The sequence below is a fragment of the Cucurbita pepo genome, chromosome 17, assembly GCF_057944985.1.
Source record: "Cucurbita pepo subsp. pepo isolate OVF chromosome 17, ASM5794498v1, whole genome shotgun sequence".
Classification (NCBI taxonomy): domain Eukaryota; kingdom Viridiplantae; phylum Streptophyta; class Magnoliopsida; order Cucurbitales; family Cucurbitaceae; genus Cucurbita; species Cucurbita pepo.
In genome coordinates this window covers 1,205,537-1,232,455 of record NC_141814.1, presented here as the reverse complement: position 1 = coordinate 1,232,455, position 26,919 = coordinate 1,205,537, and the positions used below count along the sequence as shown (strand labels likewise).

General features: G+C 36.0%; 4 protein-coding genes and 1 non-coding gene across 8 annotated transcripts; 3 read left to right on the top strand and 2 right to left on the bottom strand.

Annotated features, from left to right (window-relative positions):
• Nucleotides 1-490: 490 nt before the first annotated feature.
• Nucleotides 491-8,088, bottom strand: LOC111778303 (cyclin-T1-5). Of its 4 annotated transcripts, none has more exons than XM_023658039.2 (7): nucleotides 7,879-8,086; nucleotides 6,158-6,719; nucleotides 5,938-6,019; nucleotides 5,345-5,479; nucleotides 4,775-4,950; nucleotides 1,317-1,462; nucleotides 491-778 (listed from the first exon to the last, which is right to left on the bottom strand). In XM_023658039.2, the coding sequence occupies exons 2-7, from the start codon at nucleotides 6,712-6,714 to the stop codon at nucleotides 747-749; spliced, it is 1,128 nt and encodes a 375-aa protein (XP_023513807.1). In that variant the 5' UTR covers nucleotides 6,715-6,719; nucleotides 7,879-8,086; the 3' UTR covers nucleotides 491-746. The 4 variants fall into 4 exon arrangements, 3 of the variants coding, with proteins under 3 accessions (XP_023513807.1, XP_086975264.1, XP_086975263.1); XR_002812520.2 differs by lacking the exons at nucleotides 491-778; nucleotides 1,317-1,462 and adding exons at nucleotides 4,178-4,315; nucleotides 4,433-4,626 and having other exon boundaries at nucleotides 7,879-8,088; XM_087119138.1 differs by lacking the exons at nucleotides 491-778; nucleotides 1,317-1,462 and adding an exon at nucleotides 3,653-4,315 and having other exon boundaries at nucleotides 7,879-8,088.
• Nucleotides 8,089-10,079: 1,991 nt separating this feature from the next.
• LOC111779344 (putative membrane-associated kinase regulator 1) lies at nucleotides 10,080-11,536 on the top strand. Its single transcript, XM_023659490.2, has one exon. It carries the CDS (start codon nucleotides 10,129-10,131, stop codon nucleotides 11,296-11,298), a length of 1,170 nt encoding a protein of 389 aa, XP_023515258.2. The 5' UTR covers nucleotides 10,080-10,128; the 3' UTR covers nucleotides 11,299-11,536.
• Nucleotides 11,537-14,276: 2,740 nt separating this feature from the next.
• Nucleotides 14,277-14,350, top strand: TRNAV-AAC (transfer RNA valine (anticodon AAC)). The gene has a single exon. It is a non-coding gene; the product is annotated as a tRNA-Val (tRNA).
• A 2,311-nt stretch (nucleotides 14,351-16,661) lies between these two features.
• LOC111778063 (uncharacterized) lies at nucleotides 16,662-17,754 on the top strand. The gene has a single exon (XM_023657693.2). The coding sequence runs from the start codon at nucleotides 16,751-16,753 to the stop codon at nucleotides 17,498-17,500; it is 750 nt and encodes a 249-aa protein (XP_023513461.2). The 5' UTR covers nucleotides 16,662-16,750; the 3' UTR covers nucleotides 17,501-17,754.
• A 4,882-nt stretch (nucleotides 17,755-22,636) lies between these two features.
• On the bottom strand, nucleotides 22,637-26,692 carry LOC111778062 (Leucine-rich repeat (LRR) family protein). The gene is made up of 9 exons (XM_087119210.1): nucleotides 26,507-26,692; nucleotides 25,890-26,433; nucleotides 25,208-25,680; nucleotides 24,491-24,626; nucleotides 24,333-24,404; nucleotides 24,186-24,254; nucleotides 23,801-23,872; nucleotides 23,012-23,080; nucleotides 22,637-22,928 (listed from the first exon to the last, which is right to left on the bottom strand). Exons 1-9 carry the CDS (start codon nucleotides 26,589-26,591, stop codon nucleotides 22,883-22,885), a joined length of 1,566 nt encoding a protein of 521 aa, XP_086975336.1. The 5' UTR covers nucleotides 26,592-26,692; the 3' UTR covers nucleotides 22,637-22,882.
• Nucleotides 26,693-26,919: the final 227 nt, after the last annotated feature.

Here is a 26,919-nt window from a genome sequence, read left to right as displayed (position 1 = left end):
CTTTCGATGGATGGCATCACCCAACTGCAGGCGGATAGTTAGTTACCATAACCAAACTGATTAATCTTGCACTCTACCAAAAGACTCTATAGGACTTTTCAAAGGCCGTGGTTTGGGCTATGCATGGACTTTTAGTATATTTTGTTGCCCAATTTCTCTATTTTGTATGGGTTTTGGTACATTTTGGCCCAATTCGCTGGAACAAATCACCTTTTGTTCCATCATTTCACATGTTTTGCATCAACAGACACCACTCTTCTGCAAGGATTAGAACTATTGGCAACTGATGGATTGACATTTTACCTTTTGATAGGTAAAATATGTATACGTTGATTTGTTCTAATACGTCCGCTGAAGACACTATCGACTTCATTCGGACACTATCGACTTCATTTTCATCAGCATCGGCATCGTTGCGGAGTATGATTGAATGACTTCAAAGAAAATGAAGGAATCAGAAGCCAATAACATTTAAAGGAGAGACAGAGCAGACCAGAAATGAGCCTTTTCGTATAACCATCCATTTGCCAATTCAATACACGCCTTCCTACTGTACTTCTAAACCACTGTCTTGCACATGGAAAGGGATTCGGACCATTCATGTTAAGCCATCCATCCAACACAGTCACTATAATCTAAGCGACTGTCAGGATTTAACTATTTAAGACGTGTCGTAAAGTAACAAATACGTTACGTTTCCCGTGTAATTTCACCAGATGTAGGCTTCGTCCAATCGAGCTTTCACTTTAGAACAGCTCCATCAACTGCTGGGCCACATCTGCGTTTTTGCATGAAAGCAAAACAAACCACGTCAAAACTTACTTAGACCAAACCTTGCAAAAACCTACACCAATTACAGGCTATATTCATATGATGCAATATCCATTATTGTTCTAAAATATCTTGTTTTTGGTTTTAACAAATACGGGTAAACAAGTTATTTTCATATACTTTTTGGTAGCTTATTTTCATGGTCGATAGGTCTATTATTTTAAGAGTTAAATTTGTTATCTACTGAACCAAGACTTTGTAAATTGTTATTTTCAACTGCAAAATAATCTTTTAACTCTGTTGATAACTTTTAGAACAGCTTCGAATGGTAAAACTTCTTTTTTTTTTTTTTTTTTTTTTTTTTTTTTTTTTTTTTTTTTTTTGAAGAATATCTCAAACAAGCTCCTGGTTTTTATACTATAAATGTAGCAAAGAAATCAAATCTGTTTTTAAAAAAAGTGAAAATAAAAAGAAGAAATGGTTAATGCAAGCTTACTTCTTAAATTGCTTAAATAATAGGACGAGAGAAAAGTTCTTTGAGATACCTTGGAGAATAGCTGGCGTAGCTTGGAACTCTTGCAAGATATTTTGATAAGGAGCAAAATCCATATTCAATAGCTTGGCAGACAGATATGCAGCTCCAGCAGCTATCTGATGGGGCTTAAACTGAAGCCAGAGTGAGCTCCTCAGCCTAAAAAAAACACATTCCAGTGTCATATGCAACTACAACAACCACGATAACCAGTTGAAGAACACAAAACAGTTAAACAAACCATCTGGGTCCACTACTAAAGAGGATGGCAATGTGTAACAGTACTTCAAGACAAAAAAGTGCATCAGCTCTAAATATACAACTGTATACAACAATAAAAACTAAGAGCAAGAGCAAAGTAAATATCACGTTTCTTCTTACCAACTAAAAAGCAGCAACTCAGGTAGAATATTTCCAAGAATCTCTGGAAGATTGCCGATAGTATCACTATCATACGATATATGTTATACCCCATATACAGAATACATCAAACTCCCAGGTAATTTGGCTGCAGGGGCTTTTCATTCCAGAAACTAATGCAACCCAAACTAAAAGACAGGAGGTTGTGGCATATTGCAAACAATCAAACTTCTCAAAGCAACCCACCATCTTCAAGGCTCTAAATGATGTAAATGTTGATCTGTACTGGATTGTCATCAAGCACTCTCATCTCATCGTGCTTGAAAGCATGCAAGTTTACCCTACTTACAGATCCAACCCAAAAGTCCCACCGTTGTACAAATACACACAAGAAGAAAAGACTCAGGTTTATGGAAAGTTGAATCCATTGTAAAGCTTCTACCTTAATTAAGGTAATTATCCTTAGAATGTTTAGAACAGGACATGGTTTTACTCCTCTTTTGGTTAGGCATATGGGCAAGAGGGGGAGGGGGGTGGTTTCTATGGGCAAAACTGCCTTTACATGGAAAGTTGCATCTGTTGTAAAGTTTGTACCTTGAAAGTAGTTTTATTCGGTATCTTTTGATGGAAGGGGGGGCAGGAGAGGGTGAAGTTTCTATAGACAGTACCTTTACACAAGCATGCAGATCACAACGTTGTTTAATTGATGATTCTGATTCTAATGACCATATAAATTGGAACAAACATCACCTGAAAGAAATTAAAATTTACAATTTATATGTCCAACAAATTGAATGCAAAACCTTGATGTCACTGAATATTTCAAAAGTTTACACCTTCAGGGTTTCCTATAATCACAACATATAGAATGACTGGTCAATATATACATCATAACAAAAAAAATAATCAGCTTCATTCAAAATAGTGATGCATCTACTCATTATGGCAAGATGAAAAAGGCCAGACATGCATCTTTCCACCTATAGGACAGTGCTGGATTTTAAAAATACAAATTAAAAAGTTTCAAAGTCATGAATAAACTATTTTGAAAATAAAAGCAAAATAGAGAGAGAAGGGAATTTTTTTTCCCATAGGAAACGACGTGTGAGAAACTGGTACAATTTCACAATAGTTTCAAAATTTTAATAGCTTAGAATATCCAAGAAGTCAGATAATAAAGCATATTAGATATCAAAGTTCAAGAAAGTGTTGTGGTCATGACAGCGGTATTTATTTGATAACAAGAGCAACACAAAAGACAGATTAGCTGAAAATCCAATCCTATGATGAATGTTAAGAGAGTTTAAAAAAACCATAGTTTATTAAACATTTCATAGTCGATAAGAGATGTACATACTTTCTCACCCCATAAATAAATGATTTAGGACCGAAAGCAAAAGGGGTAAGATTATAAACAAAAGCAATGTGTGGAAGTGCAAGACGAGAATGAATAGAACTCCTTTGGTTGTTAAGAAAAAAGGCCAATAAAGATTTTACAGGAAAGCAAAGAAATTTCAAAAGCAAACCAGCCCAAGGTAATATATATTTCATATATAAAATAATTTAAAGATTATACCATTTATGTCAAAACAGCAAAACTTCAGGTTTCATTGTGATGAAAACACAAAAAACAGAGAAAATGCTTCATGAAAATAAAGCAACACATTGTATGTCAAACAAGGATGGGAAAAACTGGAAAATGGAGGCATATGCAGTAATAGACAAAGGTATGTATATGAATGCATGCATTATATTTTCTCTTAGTGCGAGAGGGGGATCCAAATTTTCTTTTAATATGATCTTCCATAATTCACATTCTGTCCCTATCAAGAAACCCATATGCATGCAGATTCCGCCCATCCTGAACCAGTCATAGTCACGCCACATTTGAGTTCCACCCTCTCTCTGACTCAAAATGATCAACAGATATCCACGTGATAATTTACCAAGTATAGACAGCAGTCAGCAAATACATGACTTATAAAATGATTCGACACAAATTTAAGGTTTCCAACTGAAGGGCTGCTTGCTTGTGCGTACATGCTCAATGGAACATCAAGAATCTGGTGGTTTGACATGTTATTTAAGTCATGTACACTTGAATCTTCAAAGAGTAAACACTGTGACTTATTCTGTGCTAAAGAAAAGACCAAAGAGAGGTTTATCTAAGATCTAAATCACATTGTGACTTATTCTGTGCTAAATAGAAACTCATCCCAAGAAGCTGGTCAGCAGATATTCTCAATTAGACTCACTTGATCATCCATCATTGGGAAATAAGAGCAAAAGCAAAACCAATGGCAGCGGTCCTCTTAAGTTATAAAGACAATAGATTGAAGATTCAATCACATGTGGAGGCCCTTCAAAGTCAAAAGGTCCATAAGGAAAATATTCCGATCTTTCAAGGTATAAGAAAATGAATGGCCTAAAGAGGACGATCCAGGGAGAGGAGGAGAAATAGATATTTTTGTTAAGAAAAGATAGAAAGTGATGCAGTAAGCTCATTGGCAATCATTAGCACCAAGTACCAAGTTGATGGGGTATATTCATGGTTAAAATAACTTCACTTGTAAAAGAAAAGTTCCATGAACAGCATATCAATCCGCCAGCTAAGTATATCAAACAGGCGAGCATACTAATCGTGCATAGATCCTGCAAATTATACGCATGCCAGAAAAATCAATAATTCATAGTATGAGAAATGTGTAAGGAACGGTAGCTCGCTCTAACAAGAAAACAAGTGACAAAAGTAACACACCATTTTGATACCTAGAAGGAAAGAAGATCACCAGCGCAACCTCTTTCATGCCACAATCAATGCCAAAATTCAAGAAATCTGTCATTCCATTGAGGTTCTTGCACCCACACATCACAAATCTAAATCTTATCGTTACATCATTGACCTACTTTTTCGCAATTGCAAGGGCATGCTTACTAATAGACTACACAAGCCAAGAAGCTTCCTGAAGCAATATCAAGGACAAAATAATCGCAGAGACAAGAAACAAATTTCAAGATCTCTATCTAGCGGATACAAACATATTGCATGTTAATTCTCGTAACAACAATAAATCAAATGAATGGGTTGAATAAATGAAGTGATGAACTTACCCTTCACTGATCAAGTTCAGTGCAAGGTTCACCAAGATCGACTGTGAAAGACCTATCTTGTTAAGAACAGACATAAGAGGAGCATAGGGATGTTGTACGTTGAGTTCAAAGTTCAGTGTAGTCAGTATCAATTGTTCAGCCTCAGTTACTCTTTCACGATATTGCTCAAACCAATCCTGTTCAAGATGCATACAGATGTCAATAAAATAGTACTATGTTTGTAAAAAGAAAAAAAAAAACTGGAAAATTAATGATTGGCAACTTGGAAGTTCAACTTAGAAGAATTGATATTCTCTCTTAGTTATATAATATAGTGGTTTTGATAAGAATTATAATTAGGTGGTTATTCCAGTCGAATTAATTACCATTTGTCATATAGAAACCCAATCAGATGAACAAAAACATGAGGTCACAGATGAAGAGAGGACATGAAGATTTTGGAGATGTTTTATCCTTTAATCTCATGCGATTGTATTCTAACAAATATTTGAAGAAAAGAATTCACAAAGAACATGGGAAAAGGGAAAGCAAGCAAATATAATAGATAACGAAGATTTCGGCGGCACTCACAACAGGGAGCATATAAGATAAGACATTAAAATCCTGTTTGTGTAGAATTTGGCACGAAGCTCGCAAGACATTATTCAGAGGGCGTGGTGTCTCCTCAGATTTTGCAGCAAGGAAGAGTGCAGATGTGGCAATCAACTGCAATAGAGGCGAGCAAACAAAATAAACCAATTAATGCAACATAATTACCTCATGCAATAAGGATGCAAAATAATTGATACAATCAATATGACGACTTTGGCATATCCTATCGTTACTGCTAAAATGAGATGAGAAAAGAAAACAGTTATCAAATATGCAGTTACGTTCCACAAAGAGTTCAGATAAAACAGAAGATGGGGAATGGGAAGAGAACAGAAAAGAGTAATTCTCAAATCTAAATCATTAACAACAGCAACAAATGTAGGCAGCACAAAAGTATAACTCTCTCCAAAGGAATTTCAATAACATAGAAATCAATCACAAACTTAAATGCTTCTAATATCTAAATGGTCATCAACTATAGAACCTAAAAGTAAACTATACTTTAAGAATAATGATGGATGTGGACATTACTCTTCCAGACACTCTGAATCCTTCTAAGGAAAAGAACTTACAAATCTATCATGACAAGCGTGTGACCTTCGAATAAAAAACCGATGGCATAGAATCATTGCAGTGCCAATGGTAGTCTGTGGTCTGCAAGAAACAATGACGTGTTAATAACTCCACAAGACCCACAAAGGGGAGAAACTTCAAATATTGCTTTATTTAAAAATTGATAAATAAAGGCATTCACTGAACTTAGAAATGATAACAGAGATTTAGATTACTTACAACTCAAGCTGCAAACCTAGACTCTGAAGGAAGGCACAGTATGTGTACCGCAGATGTGTTTCACGTACTGTATCAATACCATCTTTTCTTGAAGGTGAACATCTCTCAATCTCATCCCTGGTCATAAAGAAAGGCTCATCCTCTTCCATTATTGAGCGGCTGCGTTTACAGCTGGCAGACGTAGAGACATCGTTGTTGGATCTTGGAGGAGGATGGACCAAATTGCTATAGATTGAAGGTCCATTAACATATGCCCTCGCCTGCCAATGGTATTTCCCACTATCCTCCCAACGTGAAGCAGAAAACTTCCTCCTTTTAAAAGACTGAGAATTATGAGACTTGATGGTGTTCAAAGTATCAGTCCTCGCATAAATAGACCTATTAACCTGCTCTTTATACTGCCCTGAGAATTCAAAATGGTTGCAATAGCCATTATCATAATAATTGCTCCTACTTGTCATTTGATGGTGGTCTTTGAAATCATATCTATTCAAAGTGGCCCAGTACTCATCATAAGTCATCCCTCCTTGATAACTGAAATTCCGAACACGAGACATTCTTCCTGAACAAAATAACAGCCACCCCAAGTCAAAAACAAAAAAAAAAAAAAAAAAAAAAAAAAAAAAAAAAAAAAAAAGGTAAGGAAAAATATGAGATAAAAGAATATCAGAGTTCAGCTTCAACGTATATTAGGACCAGATAATTTCACAGAAAACACCCTAACTAAAATTTTTCAAATTCTGCATAGTATTCAAAGTTGAAAGTATCGATCATTCAAGGGGGGGAAATAGGCTATAGATGAAAAGGATAGGAAACGCAAAACTTCTAAAGAAAATTTATCTTAATAAAAGAAAAATAGCAAATGAACATCAGCATTTAAAATTACTTTTCTTTCCTTTGAATTATATCGTTTTATCACAAATTTTGCTTAAACGATCAGAAAAAATGTGAAAAACATATGGTTATGCAGTATTTTCCAGTTATTCCACTCGGACATATTTTATCATAGGCATGTGTTCATTGATATACTACTGCCAACACCTCCAGAAACCGAAATTTCTTGAACAGCCGCTTAATTCATAAATTCATTACACGACAGTCTATTCATTTTTATGAGAGTTTACAAATGACCAGGTACCAGTAAACATGATCCATTTGATAGAGGAGACAATTAAATAAACAATTTTTTCTAAAAATAATTCCCTGCTACCAGGGGTAGAGAAAGAAATTTCCTTAGAGACGGGCAAAATTATACGATTTAATCTTTTCAAATTTGAAAATTTAGGGGGCAAAATAGAGTGAACATCAAATTCTTAATGTTTTTTTTTTTTTTTAATAATTTGTAAGGAACTACCCTCCTTCCTTCTCTGCGCCACCCTTGCCTGCTAAGACTTGCCTAATAAATACATATTTTGCTGGTCATGAGGGTCTCAAGTTATGTCAATTCACTAGGAATATTTTCTCGTATTGCTCATATAAAATTGTGTTACAGGAAAATACATGTCCATGCAACTAGCAATCTACAGGATACAAGCGTCACGTCTTGGAACAAGATCTTGTCCAAATCATAAAATCCAGGAAGGCAGCAGTTTATAAATCGCATAATACCGCGAAAACTGTCGTCAACAATCTCCCGTAAACGCACATGAAAATCCATGCCAGAAATCAAGAAATCAAGGCAAAAAACAACAACAAAAACAAAATTAACACCAAGTTTTTACCGAATCAGAAGAGATGAATCCCGGAACTTATCCGTGATCTCGTTGCAGAAACGATTTAGGAGACTGAAGAACGAGAGAGAAGAAAATTGAAACAGAGATTGAGGAGTTCTTCGACGGGGAATCGTAAGCGAAGAAGAAAATTAATTGTGAGGGAATCGGAAGCTGTTTCAATTTCATCCAAATATTCTTGGTGAGGGACTTGGTGGCTTCCTTTTTCTTTTTTGTTTCTCCTACGGATGCGGTGACAGTGAGATCCACTTCTCCATCCAAGATGGGCTGGGCCTGGGCCGATTGTAACGGTTTTCGTTAAGAGCCCATCTTATGAATTTTATATTTATATTAAAAGGGATAAATATTAAAAAAAAAAAAATTATTGTATTTTTCAATTTTAAAATATTATTTCTTCTTAAACTCAAAGCTATATTATAAAGTGATTCAAATCACGAGTTTAGAGATGTGTGTTTCTTTAGACCTTAATCATCAAAGTAATCCATTCCAAAACTTTCTTTCGAGTTGGTTCCTTGTCATTTTTGGCTTTTGGAGAGGATGGACTCGGGAGGCTAGGCCCAATAGGATGCCCTAAATGCGAGCCCATGTGATCGACCACCCTCACCCTAATGGGCTAGGCCTAGCTTCACTCACTCATGTTGGACCAAAGACTCGTTGAACTAATCTCTTGCTTATCGAGCTAGAACAGAAGAAAAGAATCTTGGGACGAAGCCCACGTTCACGATCGACCTTCTTGAAGGCTCACACCCAGTGCTCCCTTCACTCGTTCAAGAAATCGAGTGAAACCCTACTCGTGCTGTATATAAATCATCTTAGCTCACAGTATCTCAATTTCTCTTACTAACGTAAACACCAGAGCTTGTGTGACAAGCACCAAACCGATGCACGGGTTTTTCTTGTCTCGTAGACCACATTCTTCGTTACTTTAATTAAATTTTTTTAAAAAATTAATCTTAATTAATGAATTAGTAAAATTAAGAAGGCAATTAAAAAAATTACTGTATTTTGACAATAAAAGATTGAAACGCGGCAATCGTACCTATCTTGGGCTAGAGGGTTCCAATGCTCATTAATTTTGGCTTTTGGATGAGCGGAAGCGCTGGCGGTGATGAATCTACTAGGAATCTCAGTTGTTTTTGTTCGACTTAATTAAGGTAAATTAAATCTTACAATTAAAATAAATAAATAAATAAGGAAAAAAATATTTGTATTTTTATAGGCCACCGCACAGAGGTGGCAGGCACAGCTACCCGCCAGCCCATCTTTCTTCCTTTGGATTTTCCTTTAATTACCTTTCTTTCCATTTCATCCTCTTAGTACATACATATTTTTATTAATTTAGCTATTAAATTAATTATTTTAAGAGATTATACTCGTGAAATATATATTCTCAATTAAAAGATTACGAGAATATAGTAATAAATGGCGCGCTAGTTTGGAGGTACTAAACCAAGTGACTTTTACAAGATGGGAAAGGTTGAATGATTTTGGTTTTATAGGCGGAGGAAAGTGTAGGGGTAGATGTGTAATAATCATAAAGATCCAAAACTAAGATAGGGAGAATTAAGTATTTTGATGGCGAAACAAGTGTGCATTAATTACAATACACACCCTCCCCTACGCATGTGATTAACTGTTGCTCTCCCGCACCCTCCCCCATGTCTCACTTATTATATATATTCTAAATCCTTGCTAGCAGTGGCCCTAGAATTTTACAAATGATATTAGAGTTAGTCACTGACAACAATATGTAAAAAGCCAAAACGGATAATATTTGCTAGAGGTGGCTTGAGCTGTTTTCAATAGTATCATAGTCAGACACTAGGCGGTGTGACAGACGTTAAGCTTCCAAAGGGATGGATTGTGAGATCTCACGTCAGTTGGAGCGATTCAAGAAGGGATGAACAGACAATATCTATTATTTTTTTTTATTATTTTAAAAAATTTACAAATATATATTAGTAGTTTTTGCAATTTTCCGGGGAGAAAAAAGTAAAAAAAAAAAAACACAAAATTTGGAAAAAGACTTTAGTAAGTTAGAAAGTTACAAGCCCCGTCGTGCTCTTTTCCCACCATTCACGTTTTCGCCACGTGACTCTCCAATCCCACCATTGGCCACTGACACATGTCTTAAGCGATTCCCAACCCCCCATGTGAAAGCGACTACTCGTTTCCACGGCGGCGCGTGTTCTTCCCTCGCTCCCCTCGAGCGTTAGCCTACTACTCCTTTGTTCACACTATATGAACCCTCGTTCTTCTTCCTCTCTGTTCAATCTGCGTTCCTCTCTCAATTGTTATTCGACTCTATCTCTTTCTCTATCTCTGGACCATCATGTAGCAGAGAGGATGGGGAAACGAGCGGCGAAAACTTCGAGATCACAAACATTACCATCATCACCATCGCGTTCTTTCTCTTCGTCTTCATCCTCCGATTTCGAATTCACCGTCTCTGTTTCCCCTCGTCAAGCCTCCTCCGCGCTCTGTCCTGCCGATGAGCTCTTCTACAAAGGTCAGTTGCTTCCTCTCCATCTCTCCCCGCGCCTCTCCATGGTCAGAACGCTCATTCTCGCCTCCTCCAGTACGTCGTCGTCTTCTGACACGAACAGCACCACTGCGTCGCGCGATTCCACTGAAAGCTCTACCGAATCTCACTCCTCGTTCAATAGCGACATCGTGCTTCTCGCGGAGTGCGATTCCTCTAGACCTAGCTCTGTCACGGAGGACGATGAGTTCAGAACGCGATTCGGTACCAATACGGCGAAGAATCACAGTAACAACAACTCCAATCCTAATGTGCAGAATCCGATTAAGAAGAGCAAATACTTCTCGCTATCGAGATTTTCTTCCGTGTTTAGGAAAGAATCGACGAAGAATAATCCGGAGCCTGAAACCGTATCCGGATCGCACGTCAAGAAAATTAGTTCCTCTGCGAAGGAAGTTTTCAGGAAGTATTTGAAGAAAGTGAAGCCGTTGTACGGAAAAATTTCGCAGAAGCAGCAACAACAGCAGGAATGGAAGACGAAGACGGATAGATCTGGTAAAGAGGATAAATCATCGGACATGGAGTTTTCAAGCAATAACTCCGGGAAGGAAAGCAGATCAGGAGCGCTATCGCATTCATTCTCCGGTAACTTGAGATATCCGAGAAGAAGAAATCTGGCTTCGAGTTGTCCGTCGTCGATTAGATCATCGCCGAGCCACTCCGGTATTCTATCATCTCGAACCGGATTGTCGAGCATGTATCCAACTAGTAGAATCGGAACGACGACGAACTACGTCAACAACAACAACACGTCGTCAATGGAGGAGTTGCAGAGCGCAATTCAAGGAGCAATCGCCCACTGCAAAAACTCCATGGTAGAAAGCAAGAGGAAGACGACGACAACGACGATGATTAGTAAGGAGGTTTGATTAATGAAATAATTAATTAACTTTTTGTTTCCCTAATTAAATGTTAAATGTTAATTAAGTAGCGAAACTTGCTTATGTCTGTACTACAGTGTCACATCTCCCTGCTTGCTTTTAGGAAGAACTCCTGATTTGAAATTCTTGTAATCTTCTTTCTTTTTCCATTTAATTTCTTGCTTGCTCATGTCATGTTCTGCTGTTTTTATTTGACATTAGAATCTAATCAAGTATTGTGACTGTAGCCTTGGAAACTGTAATCAACTTTTAAGTTTCTTGATTGATTTGAACGTTTTAACTTTAATCCGGTACGATTCTGTTTCTACCTGATTAATAAACCAGAGACCCACACCCTTCAAAACTTGACCCGTTGGTGGATCTTGCTTGGTTGCTGTGACTATCCAAATTCCACCGGCCAAAGTTAACTTTTCACACGGTCAACGCGCTCCATTTTCAATTCCCGGTAAAAACATTTTAGTGCCTCGTTTCCATTTATGTTCTGTTTTTGGATGAAAATATTAGCATTTTCAGATTTCCTTTCACTTTTAAGTAATGTGAAGTTACTACTTTGATTCAGAATATGATTTAATATAACAAATTCAACTTTATCTCTACTAATGTATCAATTTTGTTTGTTTTGGTTGTTTATGTATCATCGTCAACCTTACGGTTTTAAACACGTCTTCTAAAGAGAGTTTTCCACACAATGTTTCATTTCCTTTTCTAACTGATATGGAATCTCACGATCTACTCCCTCTGGTGCCCAACGTCTCCGCTGACCGACTGACGCGGGGATCTCACAACTAAAATTGTGATTAGGTAAGTTTTTTAGTGTTTTATATTTAGTTTGAGAGTTTTTTTTTTTTTATTGATTGATTTGAATTTTCTAAATTGAAAAAAAAAAAAAAAAAAAAAAACTTGAATCTCAATTCATTTTATTTTATAGATCTAGAAGAAGAAAATAAACAAATATTTTAGTTGAGTATTTAAGTGAGATTTTATCTTTTAAATTATTTAACAAATATATTGAGAAATGATGTAACACATAGCATTTTGCTAAGTTTAGGCATGCACATGATCACAATTGATTTTATTTATTATTTTAGGAGTATTTAAATTCTCTCAAAGACAAACTTTGTCTTAACCATGGATGAAAAAATATATATTTAGCAATATTTATTCATTTATTTTTCTTTTTAATTTCTATAAAAAAAAATATATTAAAAATTGTGCTATTATACAAAACTAACATTTAGTGGGTATAAAAAAAAACTTATTAATCAAATTATTATCAAAATTTTAATGAAATTTCTTTTGATAAATTGATAAATTAATGTTTTTTAAATGATAATTAACATTTAATTTGAATGAAAATTTTATGATAGGCATTTTTAATTAGTATTTTGTGGTTATCCTCAATTAATTTGGCCAACTCCCACTATAATTTCATTCCCTCGATTAGAAATCCAATAATTAATGAGTTTATAAGATTTGATTTCGACTTGGAATCTCATTTATTTATTTGTATTATGTGAAGTTGTTGCTATTTAAATTTATCATTTAATTCCTTTAATTATCGAATTATATAAAATAATAATAATAATAATATCAAATGCGAAACACGAATTATTGCGTTTTGTAATAAGTGACTATTAATAAAAGACTAACGATAATTGAGGGGAGGTTGAAATTCTATTCATTTATTCATTTATTCATTTATAACTAAATTCTATTTATTTAATATTTTATATTTTACACCATTTTTTAAATTAGAGCACTATTTTAATTTCAATTTTTTTCCACTCATTTTTTCTTATAAATATATTTAAATTCAAAAAATAAAAACTATTTTTTAGAAACAATTTGTTCTAATTTCAAACTGTTATTGGTAAATATATAATATATTTTGAGATGAAATAAATAGTCATTCATATAATTATAAATAATATAATGTATGTTTTCTAATTAGATACGAACACAACCAATCCAGGATAAGTTAGGATAGTGGAATATTATGAATATATCTTAATCTCGATCGATTATTTGTCTGTTAGTACTTCCTCGTCAAAGACCAAGTATTACCAATTTTGAAATCAAGAATGAAAATCAATTCGATTCATTTTCTGTTCTTTTTGAAGCTTAGAGAAATGTTCATTGGTGAATACGTGTAAAAGGTCAATAGTTTAAATATTATGAAATAAAATAATTTTTTTAATTAATCGAAACATAATTACGATGAAAATGTTTAAGGTTTTAATCTGGTTGAATTAAAAAAATAAATAAATAAATTTGGGTTTAATTAAACGGAAAAAAAATTAGAATGGTAATTTTGACGAAAAAGACGTCGTGAAGAAGTCGGTTCGACAACGGAGTACAACGAAGAAGACGGTGGAGTGGACGGAGGAAATAAATGATTATAAGCAGAGATCAGACAAAAAAAGTTTGAAAAGACGGATCGAAGATGAAAACAGATTATGTGTAATAGTCAAATCCCGTTACTAGCAGATATTGTCTACTTTGACTCGTTACAGTGATTTGTCTGTTGTCATTGTGAACAACGTTTGCAGGGCAGTTATGCTTATCCACAAACTTCCTAACAACCCACGATCACTCAAACCTAAATATTGAAGCACGAATGTATCATTTTACGATCATCGATAGATTGGACAACAAATATTTTATTCCCATTTAATGCTACTAAACGTCTAAATCTCATTTAGATTAGTGACCTATCATATATGAAATTCAAACATTTTATAGAGTACATTAACAATAAATATATATATTATCGTGAAAGTCTAGATATTTGTTAGAAACATTTTAAAATTTAAAGATCGAGTGTCAAGAGGTGTTCATGAAGACATTACGAGCTCTACCGTGTCTCAACTTGAATATAGCTCAATTACATAAAACATATATATTCTCCAAATAAATTTCATTATTGTTATGTAGATAATATATAATTAAATTCGTATATAACATCTGGTGTCGTGGTGTAGTTGGTTATCACGTCAGTCTAACACACTGAAGGTCTCCGGTTCGAGTCCGGGCGACGCCATTTGTTTTAATTTTGTTTTGGGCCATTTGTGATGGCCCACTAAAGGACCATCAAAGTCCAGTAAGGCCCACAAAATCAAAATTTTATTTTGCAGATATTTGGAATTACCCTGAGAGAGTTGACTTTAATGGCGGCACAGCAGCTGCCACCGTTCCAACTTATTATAATTAATTTTATAATTAATTACTTGAAAAACAAAAATAATTATTTTCTAATTTTTTGAAAATATATCTAAAAAGTAGACAATAAAATAAATAAATTTACTGACAGAGGTAATATATATATACTAATTTTTTAAAAAATGAAAAGTTAAATACTAAATGAGTATTAAAATAAAGAAGTCCTTAATTATGGAATAAATAATTTAAATAATTGAAACCGACAACTAAATTTGAGAGAAGAAATATCTGCTCACTTCATTTGCCACATGCTCATTAATCATACAAACTTATATAATTTTGTCTCTATCGTATGTCATTTTTTAAAAACTTTTTCACTTTTATTTATTCAATTTTAAATTATTTTCTATTTCTTTTATTAAGATTAAACCTTTATATATATATTTTGGAGAAAACCCAATTCACTAAAAGGTCAAACTAATAATTATATTAATTGAAATTAAAAAAACTTAAACCACTAATGCATAACTAATATATAAAAGCTTTACAAGAAGAAATTCGATAGAAATATGAACAAATGTTTTAAAAATGTAACGTATTAATTAGGGAAATATGTTTTATAAGAAAGAAATTGGAAGGTCCAAATTTATTTAATTGATTTAAATCACTGACTCTGTGGCATTATAATGATGATTTCACTTTAATCCAATATAATTATCGTTTTAATTAATGAATTAATAAATTAATGAACTAACTAATTAATTAATTAATTCTGACAAAGAAAAGCTGTAATATTAGTGTCTCCTCTCAATAATGGAGCAAAAGAAGAAGAGGGGCACATAAAAGAGAGCTTGGAACATTGTGCTATGCTCATAGAGATAATAAAAAAATTATAAAAAAAAAAAAACTATTTTTATATTTTAAATATTACTTTAATAATAGAATAACCCAAAATTAAGCCCTATATTTATTAGCTGTCTGGATATTAATCAAACCCTCCAAATCTTAACCAAAGATTTTAATATTAATTCAACTAATTTGATGTGAAATGACAAGAAAGCCCTTGAATGGCATGAGAAGAGAGGGTGTTTGGAAGGGCAGTATGGGTAAATTGGTTGGTTAATACAAAGACTGATAATCACATGGGTTGATGAAAATTAAAATTACTATCATGTGAAGACCACATGGATGCTTCAGAATCCTTCCATTTACATGTTGAAGCTTTGAGTCAAACCAAGCAAAAACCTTTTTATATTTTTATTTTAGTGTTGGGGTTTCAATCAATCATACTTCTTAATTATACTTTCCAACCTTTTTCTTCCTCTTTTTCCTCCATGTTTTATAGCTTTTACCCATATATATTATATATATAAAGTTTCGGGGAGCGTTGCAGCCATGAAAAGTTTGTACTAAAGTTCGTTCTTTTTCCTCAAAGAACGTTAAAAAAGAGTGACAAAACCCTACCATAAATTTATCGCACTACAAAAGAACTTCAATAGTTACAATTTAATGTCTCTCTTGTAGATTGTGAGGATACTTCGTCATCTTCAATAACTTCCTGTCAACTCTAGTATAAACTTCATCTAGTTAAGATATGCGTCATCGACTACAAATCTCTTCATTCCACTGGTTGTTAAATTCAAAATATCACGGGCTAATATGAACAAAAGCATTTGAAAGACAAAATAAGGATGAATTAACTAGTACGACATAGTTACCTTCCTTAATCACCAAGAAGCTAAAAGGTGAGGAAAGCTGTAAAGAAATAAACTCAACTCAACCCGACCCATATCTTAAAAGTCTTAAAAGCTAAAGATTTAGATCCTTTTAGAGGAAGAAGCACACTAATAGGCCAAGGGACAAGGATAATATGTAATAATGTAAGAACGTGGGATTGGATTATTTGGAGGTATATTCTAATAAATGAGAATCAAGTGGAAGATAAGAGGGAGTAGTTCATAGAAGAAGAGTTAAGCCATGCAAAAGAATAGTAATTATATATTGGTAAAGAGGGCCTTTTTGTCAGGTAGCTTCTTCCATAGAGCCCTAGGTGTCCATGTGCTGCTTGCTTTCATATCATAATCTCCACCTCCTTCAACCTACACCTTGCTTGTTTCGGCTTCACCAGACCACTTACCCTTTTTTAAACATCTTACTTTTCCTTCAACCTAATCTATAAATCTCCCCCATTTCCAAACTCTCCTCATTTACCCAACTTTCCCACCTCTGACACAATCATTTTCCTTCCCCATTTCCCGGAATCCAAACACCTACACAGAAAATGGTTTCTATAGACAGTGTTCAAACATCGCCACCTTCTTCATCCATAGAACCAAATTCCAGTCCTCGGATATCCTTCTCTTCTGAGTTTCTTGATGAAAGCAACTTCATTTCCATAACCCCTCATTCCCAGATAGAGAGAGATCAAGAAATTTGTGAGAGGCAGAAGAAGGAGAGATCAGATAGGCTGGCAAGGAGTGCTGATTTTGAGTTTCTTTCTAATCAAGTAAGCAGCCACTCTATGCTTACGGCAGACGAGCTTTTCTTTGAAGGGAAGCTTCTTCCCTTTTGGCAAATGCAGCAAGCAGAGAGACTCAACAAGATCAGCCTCAAATCTCCAAAAGATGTAGATGAAGAAGACTTGGTGGAGATAGAGGTAAACAAGGAGGCGGAGAACAAGGTGAATTGGTTCCTTGACGACGACCCGTCTCCGAGGCCCCCAAAATGCACTGTTCTGTGGAAAGAATTGTTGAGGTTGAAAAAGCAACGCACTTCATCTGCGCTGTCGCCATCTTCTTCTTCGTCCTCGTCGTCTTCTTCTTCCAGGTCCATGGCGGATGCAGCCACATCTGAGGAAGGGACAACAGGAAACAAAGAGAAGAACATAAAGAGGATAAAGAAGGGTTTGGAAAGGACAAGATCAGCAAGTATAAGAATAAGGCCTATGATTAATGTGCCAATCTGCACACAGGTGAAGAGCAGTGTTTTGCCACCCTTGTTCCCACTTAAGAAAGGAAGATTTGATAGATGAGAAAGAAGATGAAATTAGCTAAAAGTCAGCAGCTCAAGATCTCATCAAGTCTAGTCCAACATGTTAATCTCCCTCTCTCCCTCCCCTTCTCTCTGTCTCTATCATTTCTTGACAAAATTTCATCTTTCATTTTGAGTGTATGGATTAATGTTGATTATGGCGGTGGATCTAATAATCTACGATTGTAAATGCTGACCTCTAGTTTTTGGTTGTTGCTATTCCTTGATTAATCACATTAATCTTTTTTGCTTCCACATACCTTTTTAGTGTTACACTTCATCTTTTGTCCTCTTGAATAGCAAAATTTGACAGTGAACAGTTTGATGTCACATGCCGGATGCAGCAGCCTCGGATCAGTGGGTCCAATACAATAGCAGTTTTCAGAATCGAACCTGGGTCCAAAATTATCTTCAAAGGCATCAGATTTTCATATTAAACGTTAAAATGACACAAATAAATAGATAAATATAAGTATACAGATCCGAGTCGAACCTGAATTGCTTTTTGCAAGAAATTATTTGGGAGACTGCATAACTTTCATCGCTCAATGGTACCCCCACCATGTATGAATTCCGAAGCAGTGGTGCAGAAGCTGTATCTGCACATCTGACATTAATTGAAAAGGGCATGCATGTTTTGAAATTGAATTAATTTCGGGTAGAGGAGATGTGGCTGTTGTGCGCCGAAAGCGGAACAAATGTACTCAATGTGTTTTGTACGAGCATGATGGACTTGATTTTTTGACAAGCAAATAGCGCTCTGGCTATCACAAAATACATCTATATGTTCCTGCAAAATACCCAAGTCATTGATCAAACCATGCATCCAAATAGCTTCTTTAAAAGCTTCTGTTACTGCCATATACTCTGCTTCAGTGGTAGACAATGCAACAGTAGACTGCAATGTTGAACGCCAACAAACAGGTCCACCAGCCATAGTAAATAAATAACCCGTAGTAGATCGTCGCTTATCCAAATCACCAGCATAATCAGAATCCACATAACCAGCTACACGATTGTCAAGCTTAAACATTTCTTGTTTTTGAAACTTAATACCAACATCAATAGTGCCAAGAATGTACCTAAGAATCCATTTTACAGCCTGCCAATGCTCTTTACCAGGATTATGCATATAACGACTCACCATGCTTACTGCGTGTGAAAGATCAGGTCGAGTACACACCATAGCATACATCAACGCACCAACAGCATTTGTATAAGGAATGTTCTCCATATACCTTTTGTCATCATCAGAACTTGGACACATGGAAGCACTAAGCTTGAAATGAGGAGCAAGTGGAGTACTAACGGGTTTGGTTGAATTATTCAAACTAAATCTTGACAATACCTTGCGTAGATATTGAGACTGAGTCAACCAGACTGTACCTTTTTTCCGATCTCGCTCTATCTCCATTCCAAGTATTTTCTTTGCATTGCCTAAGTCTTTCATTTCAAATGTTTTAGAAAGCTCATCTTTGAGCTTATCAATCTCCATCTGTCTCTTTGAAGCAATTAACATATCATCAACATATAAGAGCAAATAGATAAACGATCCATCATCGAGACACCGATAATACACACAATGGTCAAATTGACTATGAGTATACATATGCTCTACCATGAAATGATCAAACCTTTTATACCATTGGCGAGGGGATTGCTTCAGCCCATACAAAGATTTCTTCAATCTGCATACTAAATGTTGTTGTCCAACTACTTGGAAACCAACTGGTTGCGCCATATATATTTCTTCTTCCAAATCTCCATGCAAAAAAGCAGTTTTTACATCAAGTTGTGCAAGCTCAAGATTAAATTGAGCAACCAAAGCCAACAAAATTCGAATGGAAGAATGTTTTACCACAGGTGAGAAAATTTCATTGTAATCAATACCTTCCTTTTGTGCGTAACCTTTAGCCACAAGTCGAGCCTTATAACGTATACCAGAAGAGTCTTCCTTTTTTGCAAAAACCCATTTACAACCAATTTCCTTCTTACCTTTTGGAAGTGGTACCAAATCCCAAGTTTGATTTATCTCCAATGATGCTATCTCCTGATTCACAGCCTCTTGCCAGTGTAAGCTATCCGGGCTCTGAATAGCATCTTTGTAGCTGTTAGGAACTCCATCAATCAAAGAGAAAGCATATGCTATCGTATCATCAAACCTTGCAGGTTTTCGAATTACCCTTCGTGGTCTATTCTTGGCGATTGACTCAGGTTCCTCCACTCTTTCATTCACAAGGCTTTGCTCCTCAAGACTTTGCTCTTTTTGTTCTAAGACATCAAAGTTATTATTTACCTGATCAATAGGTTCTTCGGTAGGAGCAACCACATCAGGAGAGAACACCACCTTCTCCACCTGCTTCAATGCCTCGTCATTATTTTCAATTTTCTGCAAAAACATTCCAGACTCATCGAATGTCACATCTCGACTATTAACAATTTTACTTGTTTCTGGACACCATAACCTATAGCCCTTCACACCTTTGCTAAAGCCCATAAACTTGGCTTTTTTTGCTCTAGGATCCAGTTTTGAGTTTGTCACATGATAATAAGCAGGACACCCAAACACATGCAATTTATCATAATCACTAACAGGACTACCTGACCATACCTCAAGCGGAGTTCTCCCACCGTTTCCAGAAACAGGTAAACGATTCACCAAGTGAACTGCATAACTGAGAGCCTCAGCCCAAAATGCCTTACTCAATCCTGCTTGAGACAATATGCATCGAACCTTCTCTATTAATGTCTGGTTCATTCTCTCAGCAACTCCATTTTGTTGTGGCTTACCAGGAACAGTGAAGTGTCGAACGATCCCTTCATCTCGGCATACTTTAAGGAATGGATCATAAGTATATTCTCCCCCGTTGTCTGATCTCAGCTTTTTGATTTTCCTATCCGTCTGATTCTCTACCATTTTCTTCCACTCTAGGAAGATTTGGAGAACCTCGTTTTTGTGCCTCATGGGATACATCCAAACTCTCTTCGAGTAGTCATCAATAAAGGTGACAAACCACCTCTTTCCTCCCAATGAGACATTCTTTGTGGGACCCCATACATCGGTGTGAACATAATCCAAAATACCCTTTGTTTGGTGTATAGCTGTACCAAACTTCACATTTTTTTGTTTACCAAATATACAATGTTCACAGAAATCAATTTTTTCAGTTGTGGCACCCTTAAGGACTCCTTGGTTCACCAATGTCTGAAGCGCCTTCTCACCAGCATGCCCGAGTCGCATGTGCCATAATTTCGATATGTCTTGTTCTTTCGAACTTGCCATAGCAGCATGCCCAATTATTGTGGTTCCGTTGAGGTAGTATATGCTACCTCTTCTAGTTCCTGTAATTGCCACCAAAGCTCCACGAGCTACTTTCAAATTCCCTCCTTCCAAAATGATGCGATAACCACTCGCATCCAAAACGCCAAGTGAAATCAAGTTTTTCTTCAAGTCAGGAACATACCTCACATCTTTGAGTTTTCGTATAACCCCATCAAACATCTTGATTTGTACTGAGCCGATTCCCATTATCTTGCAAGTACTATCATTGCCCATATAGACAACTCCACCATTGAACTTTTTGAAGTCCAAAAACATCTCTTTGTTGGGACACATATGATAGGAGCACCCAGAATCAAGAATCCATTCCATGGTTTGGCTGGCTGATAAGGAGATTGTCAAGGCATCATCTGTATCAGTGTCGTCATCTTTAACCACATTGGACTTCGACCCCTTCTCTTTTAAGATCGAACAATCTTTTTTCCAATGGCCTTTCTGTCGACAATATGCACACTCATTTTTATCAAGTTTTCTCCAATTATCAGATCTACCTCTCGACTTTAATCGAGACTCTCCACATTCGTTCCTTTTCCAGGTAGAAGTTCTTCCATGAGCAGTGAGAACATTTGAGCTAGAGTTTTGATACGTCTCCTTTTCCTTCTTTCGCATCTCATTGTTTATTAAGGCATTTGAAACATCTTCAAAATCAATATTAGTGATTCCATGTAGTAGGGTTGTTACTAAAAACTCGTAGGATTCCGGCAAAGAGTTTAATAACAACAACGCCTTGTCCTCGTCATCAATCTTAACATCAAGATTGAGCAAATCAGTGATGATTTTGTTAAAATCATCCAAATGCTCAGCCATTGAGATACCTTCCTTGTAGTCAAAACGGAAGAGTTTCTTCTTCAAATAGAGTTTATTTTCCACACTCTTCTTCATATATTTCGCTTCAAGCTTGTCCCATAATTCTTTCGCCATGGTAACCTTCATAAATGGATATTTCTGATCCTTGCCAAGACAGGATCGAATAATTCCACAGGCTTGCCGATTTAATTTTGTCCATTCTGCTTCTGTCATGTCTTCAGGCATCTCCTCTTGGAGAGAAACATCGAGGTCTTGCATGACCAGCAAATCGCTAACTTCGCCTCGCCAAACACCAAAATTATTGGTTCCATCAAATTTTTCTACTTCGAGATTGGAACTCCACACTCTCGATCCACGTCGTGATGGTTCGGCCATTTGCAATAATTAATCTGGATGTAACTCAAAAACACAATTCTTGAAAACTGATTTTCAAGAGAATAAACACGATTGTGAGCACGTCTAATGGTCGATGAGGCCCAAACTTTCACAATACCCCCAAATACCACAACCTGGCTCTGATACCACTTGTTGTGCGCCGAAAGCGGAACAAATGTACTCACAACACCAAAGTTATTCAAGACATACAATATGACACTCAAAACTTGATGATTTCAACAGCAGAAAGAATGGCATTATATAGCCTTCTGTTAAACCTAAAGATAAACTAACAAGCCAAAAAAAGACCTTGAGAATAGGTCTTGGTCCTAGAGAATAGGGCTTATGACAGTGTTCAACAGTGGCCAGAGTAATCTAACAGACGAGACAGTCAGAAGAGCAGGACAAATGATTCAATAAAGATGAATACAGAAGAAACAAGTGAAAGCGACAAATGAAGAGGAAGCATACTGATACAGCTAAGCTCGGTTGACTGCCACGACAAACAGAGTGGATCAGCTACTACACCCACTAAATTAAATATGTAACACCACAAAGCTGAGAATTCTTTATCAAACCCAAAACGATTATTAACAAGAACAATTACATATGGGAGAATAGTAATCTTGGTCCTTCAATACATGGACAATAAATCAAAGAATAAAGTCGCTTGGACCATCCAGGCATGTTAGCTTATACAGTTTACAATAAAGAAGGATATGGCACAAAATGGTATGTCACAATTTCCTTGAAGAACTTACAGGCCAAAATGCTTACCCGAACAGTACTATACACGAGTAAACAATAAGCTTTACATTTACCCTTTAGGGTAAGAAAAAAAAAAATATAAAAAACAAATTGCTAAGCAGGAGGTGGTGGCGCCAACAGATGGTTCCCCGGAAAAAGCCTGATAAACCAAATTACAAAGTTAGAAAAAATTGGGCACCTGAGAAAATTTTATGCAGAAGTTTATGAGCAGTTAGCAAGTACCTTAGATTCAGTTGTTTATTAAGAAGACTTTGAGGAACTTCACCGGCCAAATTATTGTTGTATAAGAACCTAGGATAAGAGCAAAACGAGCCAAATGAACAACAAATCAATTAATTGCTGTTAAATTTACCATTCAATAAAAAATTTAAGAAATGTTCACAAAAGATGAAACAGAACAGAAATGGGTGAAAATCGGACAAAACTTATAGAGATGAGAGAGTTGATCAAGTTGTATGATATATTTCTAGGATCCGGATAAGGCGAGGACAACAATTACACCAGAAAGAACGAAATGATAAATGAAGAATTAGTTACTTTAGCACCACCCTATCTTTTGCCTCTCAAACTCAACTTAACATCTAAGAAGTTGCTAGCACTATTTGGATATGTTCACTAACACGTGGTAACCAAACATGGCACAGCTAATTATGCTCCAAATAATTTGAAACACATGGGAGAAAAATATCCACACTCTACGGATACATATTTCCAATCAACCCCAAAGAAGGTGGCTACTACTTAAGTCATTATATAACCTAACTTATGAATAAAACAATGAGCATTGGGCTAAAAAATTTCTTCATTTCAAACTACTTTGTAAAGGCAATGCAGTCAGAAGCATGAGAATTGTACATCAAGAAGTCTGTAGCAGAGCAGCATACTCCCACAGCAATGATTAATTTTTAGGATAAACAATTTGTAAAATGCATCCAACTTCTATACTAGATTTTCCCAAACCAAGGAATGACACTGAATTTTTAAGCAATGAAATAGTGCAATTAAACTTACAGTTCCCGCAAGCGTGGTATGTTTCCAAGTGACAATGGAATCTCTCCACTGAAATTATTTTCTTGCAAATGCCTTCACAGGAGAACACACAATATCAATAATTGTGATATAAGTTGAACAGAAAAAGTTATAAGAAGGTCAACAAGATGAATCCACAAACAAAATTGATAAAGGTAAAACACTATATTCAGGGAGCCAACTCTGTTGAGATATTCAGGGCAGGTAATGAACATTATATACTAAGAACAGCTAAGTGATAAAAAGAAAAGAGAAAAAGAAACTTTTTTACAGATGTGAAACCATGATATATTTTCATATGCAACTATTCAATAGCTTTCAGGTGCCCAGTAATAAATGGAATAAAAAGGAGAAGTCCAGAACATACACTATTTCCAACAACTTCAGAGGACTGAGGTCAGGAATCGTTCCAGACAAACTGTTGTTTCCAAGCCAGCTGCAAAAGACAGAACTGGAAATTAGAAAACTTCATTGTTTAATTCCATTAACTCAAAAGGTCTATCATAAAACTAACATTCCCGACAACGCAGTAAGATTGGCAATGCTTGGTGATAAGGATCCTGAAAGGTCCATATTTGTAAGGTTTCTGACATAAAGAAAACAAAAGCAGTTTGTTAACATGAAGTGAATATGAAATATAAAATTGAAAAGCCACAAAGAGCACAAACTCACAAGGTAACCACTCGATTTCGAGAGCCACCAGAACATGTAATTCCTGTCCAGCGATATTCATGGGGGAAGCATGGATCGCCATTCCAATCAGGTGGTGGATTTTTCAGACTTTCTTTTACTCTCTCCAGATTGACAACTATGATCAGAAAACTAGCGAATGTTATGATGGTTACAAACAACCATAAAAAACATCAGAAGAATGGGAAATGATTTACAACATACTACATAGCAATTGAAATACAATCAGGCATATTGCTAAAAACATTTAGAATTGCACGTGACAAATCATGAATGGAATGGACCACCAACAGAGATTGGCTAGCAAACTAAATGTCAACCTTTTCCTCTTCCATCATTCCCCCGTGCTTTTATAATTCAAGAATTATTCCCTTGGCATTGACAAACTGCATGAGAACTCACAAGGCATCTAAAATGACTTCCTTCTGATTACATGATGAAACCAAAAAAATGACGAGAAACAGGATATGAACTGCAAATAGATATAAACCGATATGTTTCCATACAAGATGGTTAGCTCATATCACACACACACACACACATAAAAATAAAAAGAAAAAAAGTTCTACATATATATGTCCATATGCGGATAAAGAAGTAGCTATGAAATGTAATTAGATAGCTACCCATATGCCTCCATAAAAGATGGTTGGCAAATAACATACATAAAAAACAATGAAAAAGAAAAATGTTACATACCATCTTTTGCATGAGTTCTTTCTCCAAGAGACACAAGGTGAAAAAGTTCCCCACCGTTGATCAATGGACCAAGTTTTGACAGAGGAGAGGGAGTCAACGTAATATTTGTTAGACCATGAAGAGGCCACTGACTAGCAAAAACGACATGACCGGCTGAAGATGCGTTTAGATCGCCGTAATATTTTATACCATTCACACTTATGTTAAACACTCTCAAATTATCAGGTGATGAAGCATGATCATTAGCAAAGTACAGCGCAATGTAATAAGTGAAATTGCTTTCTGGTCCTGGAAGAGAAATAGGAGGCCAGTTCAGCTCCAATGGTTCCAGTTTATCAGTCTTCAGCTCTGTTTCAAATATCTTTGATGGAGGGAGATTCCATATACCAGAGGCAGATACAGTTCTACTGGTTACGTTCCCACTGCTATTCCCAAATGGTTGCCAAAATCGATCAAATTGATCGTCTGGATGCCTATTGATTCCCAAAAAGGGAAGAACACCAAGAATGATAGTTAAAAAAACGAAATACAAAGAAAACGTCAAGAACACCAAGAATGATATTGATTAGCTCATTAGATCAAATTCATGTCAGCAAAACTATCAAAATCCCTAGTTGCCGAAAGATTAGAACATGGAAAGTCAAAAGAAGCATTCAAAATTTCCCCCTTTTCTAAAACATACCGTAAGTTAGATCCGTTGTACCCAAAACTATGCCTAGCAACCAAGCGCAAGCCGTAGTTGTTGAAATCCGTCGTATTGTAAAGAGAATTCTCCAAGGTCACAACCTCCAAGGCAGAAAGAAAAGGGTCCGAATCCGTATACATATTGGAACCAATGCACACAGTTATCGACCTCGCCTTCGCCTCAAAAATCCCCTCGTAATAGGACGTCAATCCCATAGCATAATCCTCAGTAGTATTCACCATGCTCCAAACAGTCCCATCAACAATCTGATCGAAAACCGGCGGCGAATCAAGGCCGTTGACTCCGCCATAGTAGTAAGTCGTTCTAACCATATACCTCCGGGTACGAAAAACCGGTCCAACAACATAGCAGAATTTACGATTAAGAACCCTAGGAAAGGAGCGCACAGTGGAAAGCGTAGGGTCAAGAACGGGACCGGTGACATTCTTGTTGATTCCACTAAAGACGAAGCCGTCATCGGATTGCCAGGTGCGGCCACCGTGAGTGGTCGGAGAAGTGGAGCCGCAATCGATAAAAAAGCCTGAAAAGAGAGGAGGAAAGTAAGAATAAAGAAAAGAAGAGAGAGAGAGTAAAGAGAAGCGGAAATGGCGTACCTCTGAGGGAATGAGACAGCGAAAAGAAGGAAAAGCACAGGAGAAGGAAGAGGAAAAGAGCCATGGCGGACGAAGAAATCGCCATGGGAGAGTTGAGAGAGAACTTGATTGAAGAATTTCGAACAGGAATGAGTCTTCTGTTCAAGATGCAAGAAAGGAATATGGAAGCAAGTGGAGTTGGGGAAGAGGAAGGCATCAGTTAAATATCCATTCATCAACGCGGGAAAATCCTGCCCCGGTCAGCCATGGCGGTTATTATTATTATTATTATTATTATTCTTTTTATTTTCTTTATGTTCAATTACCATTTTACCCCTCAAGTTTCCAGCTTTTAATTATGTAACATTTTTTAAAATTTAAATAAAATTAGAAGCTAATTTAGTTGGATGACTAAATATGTAATTTTCTTTAAA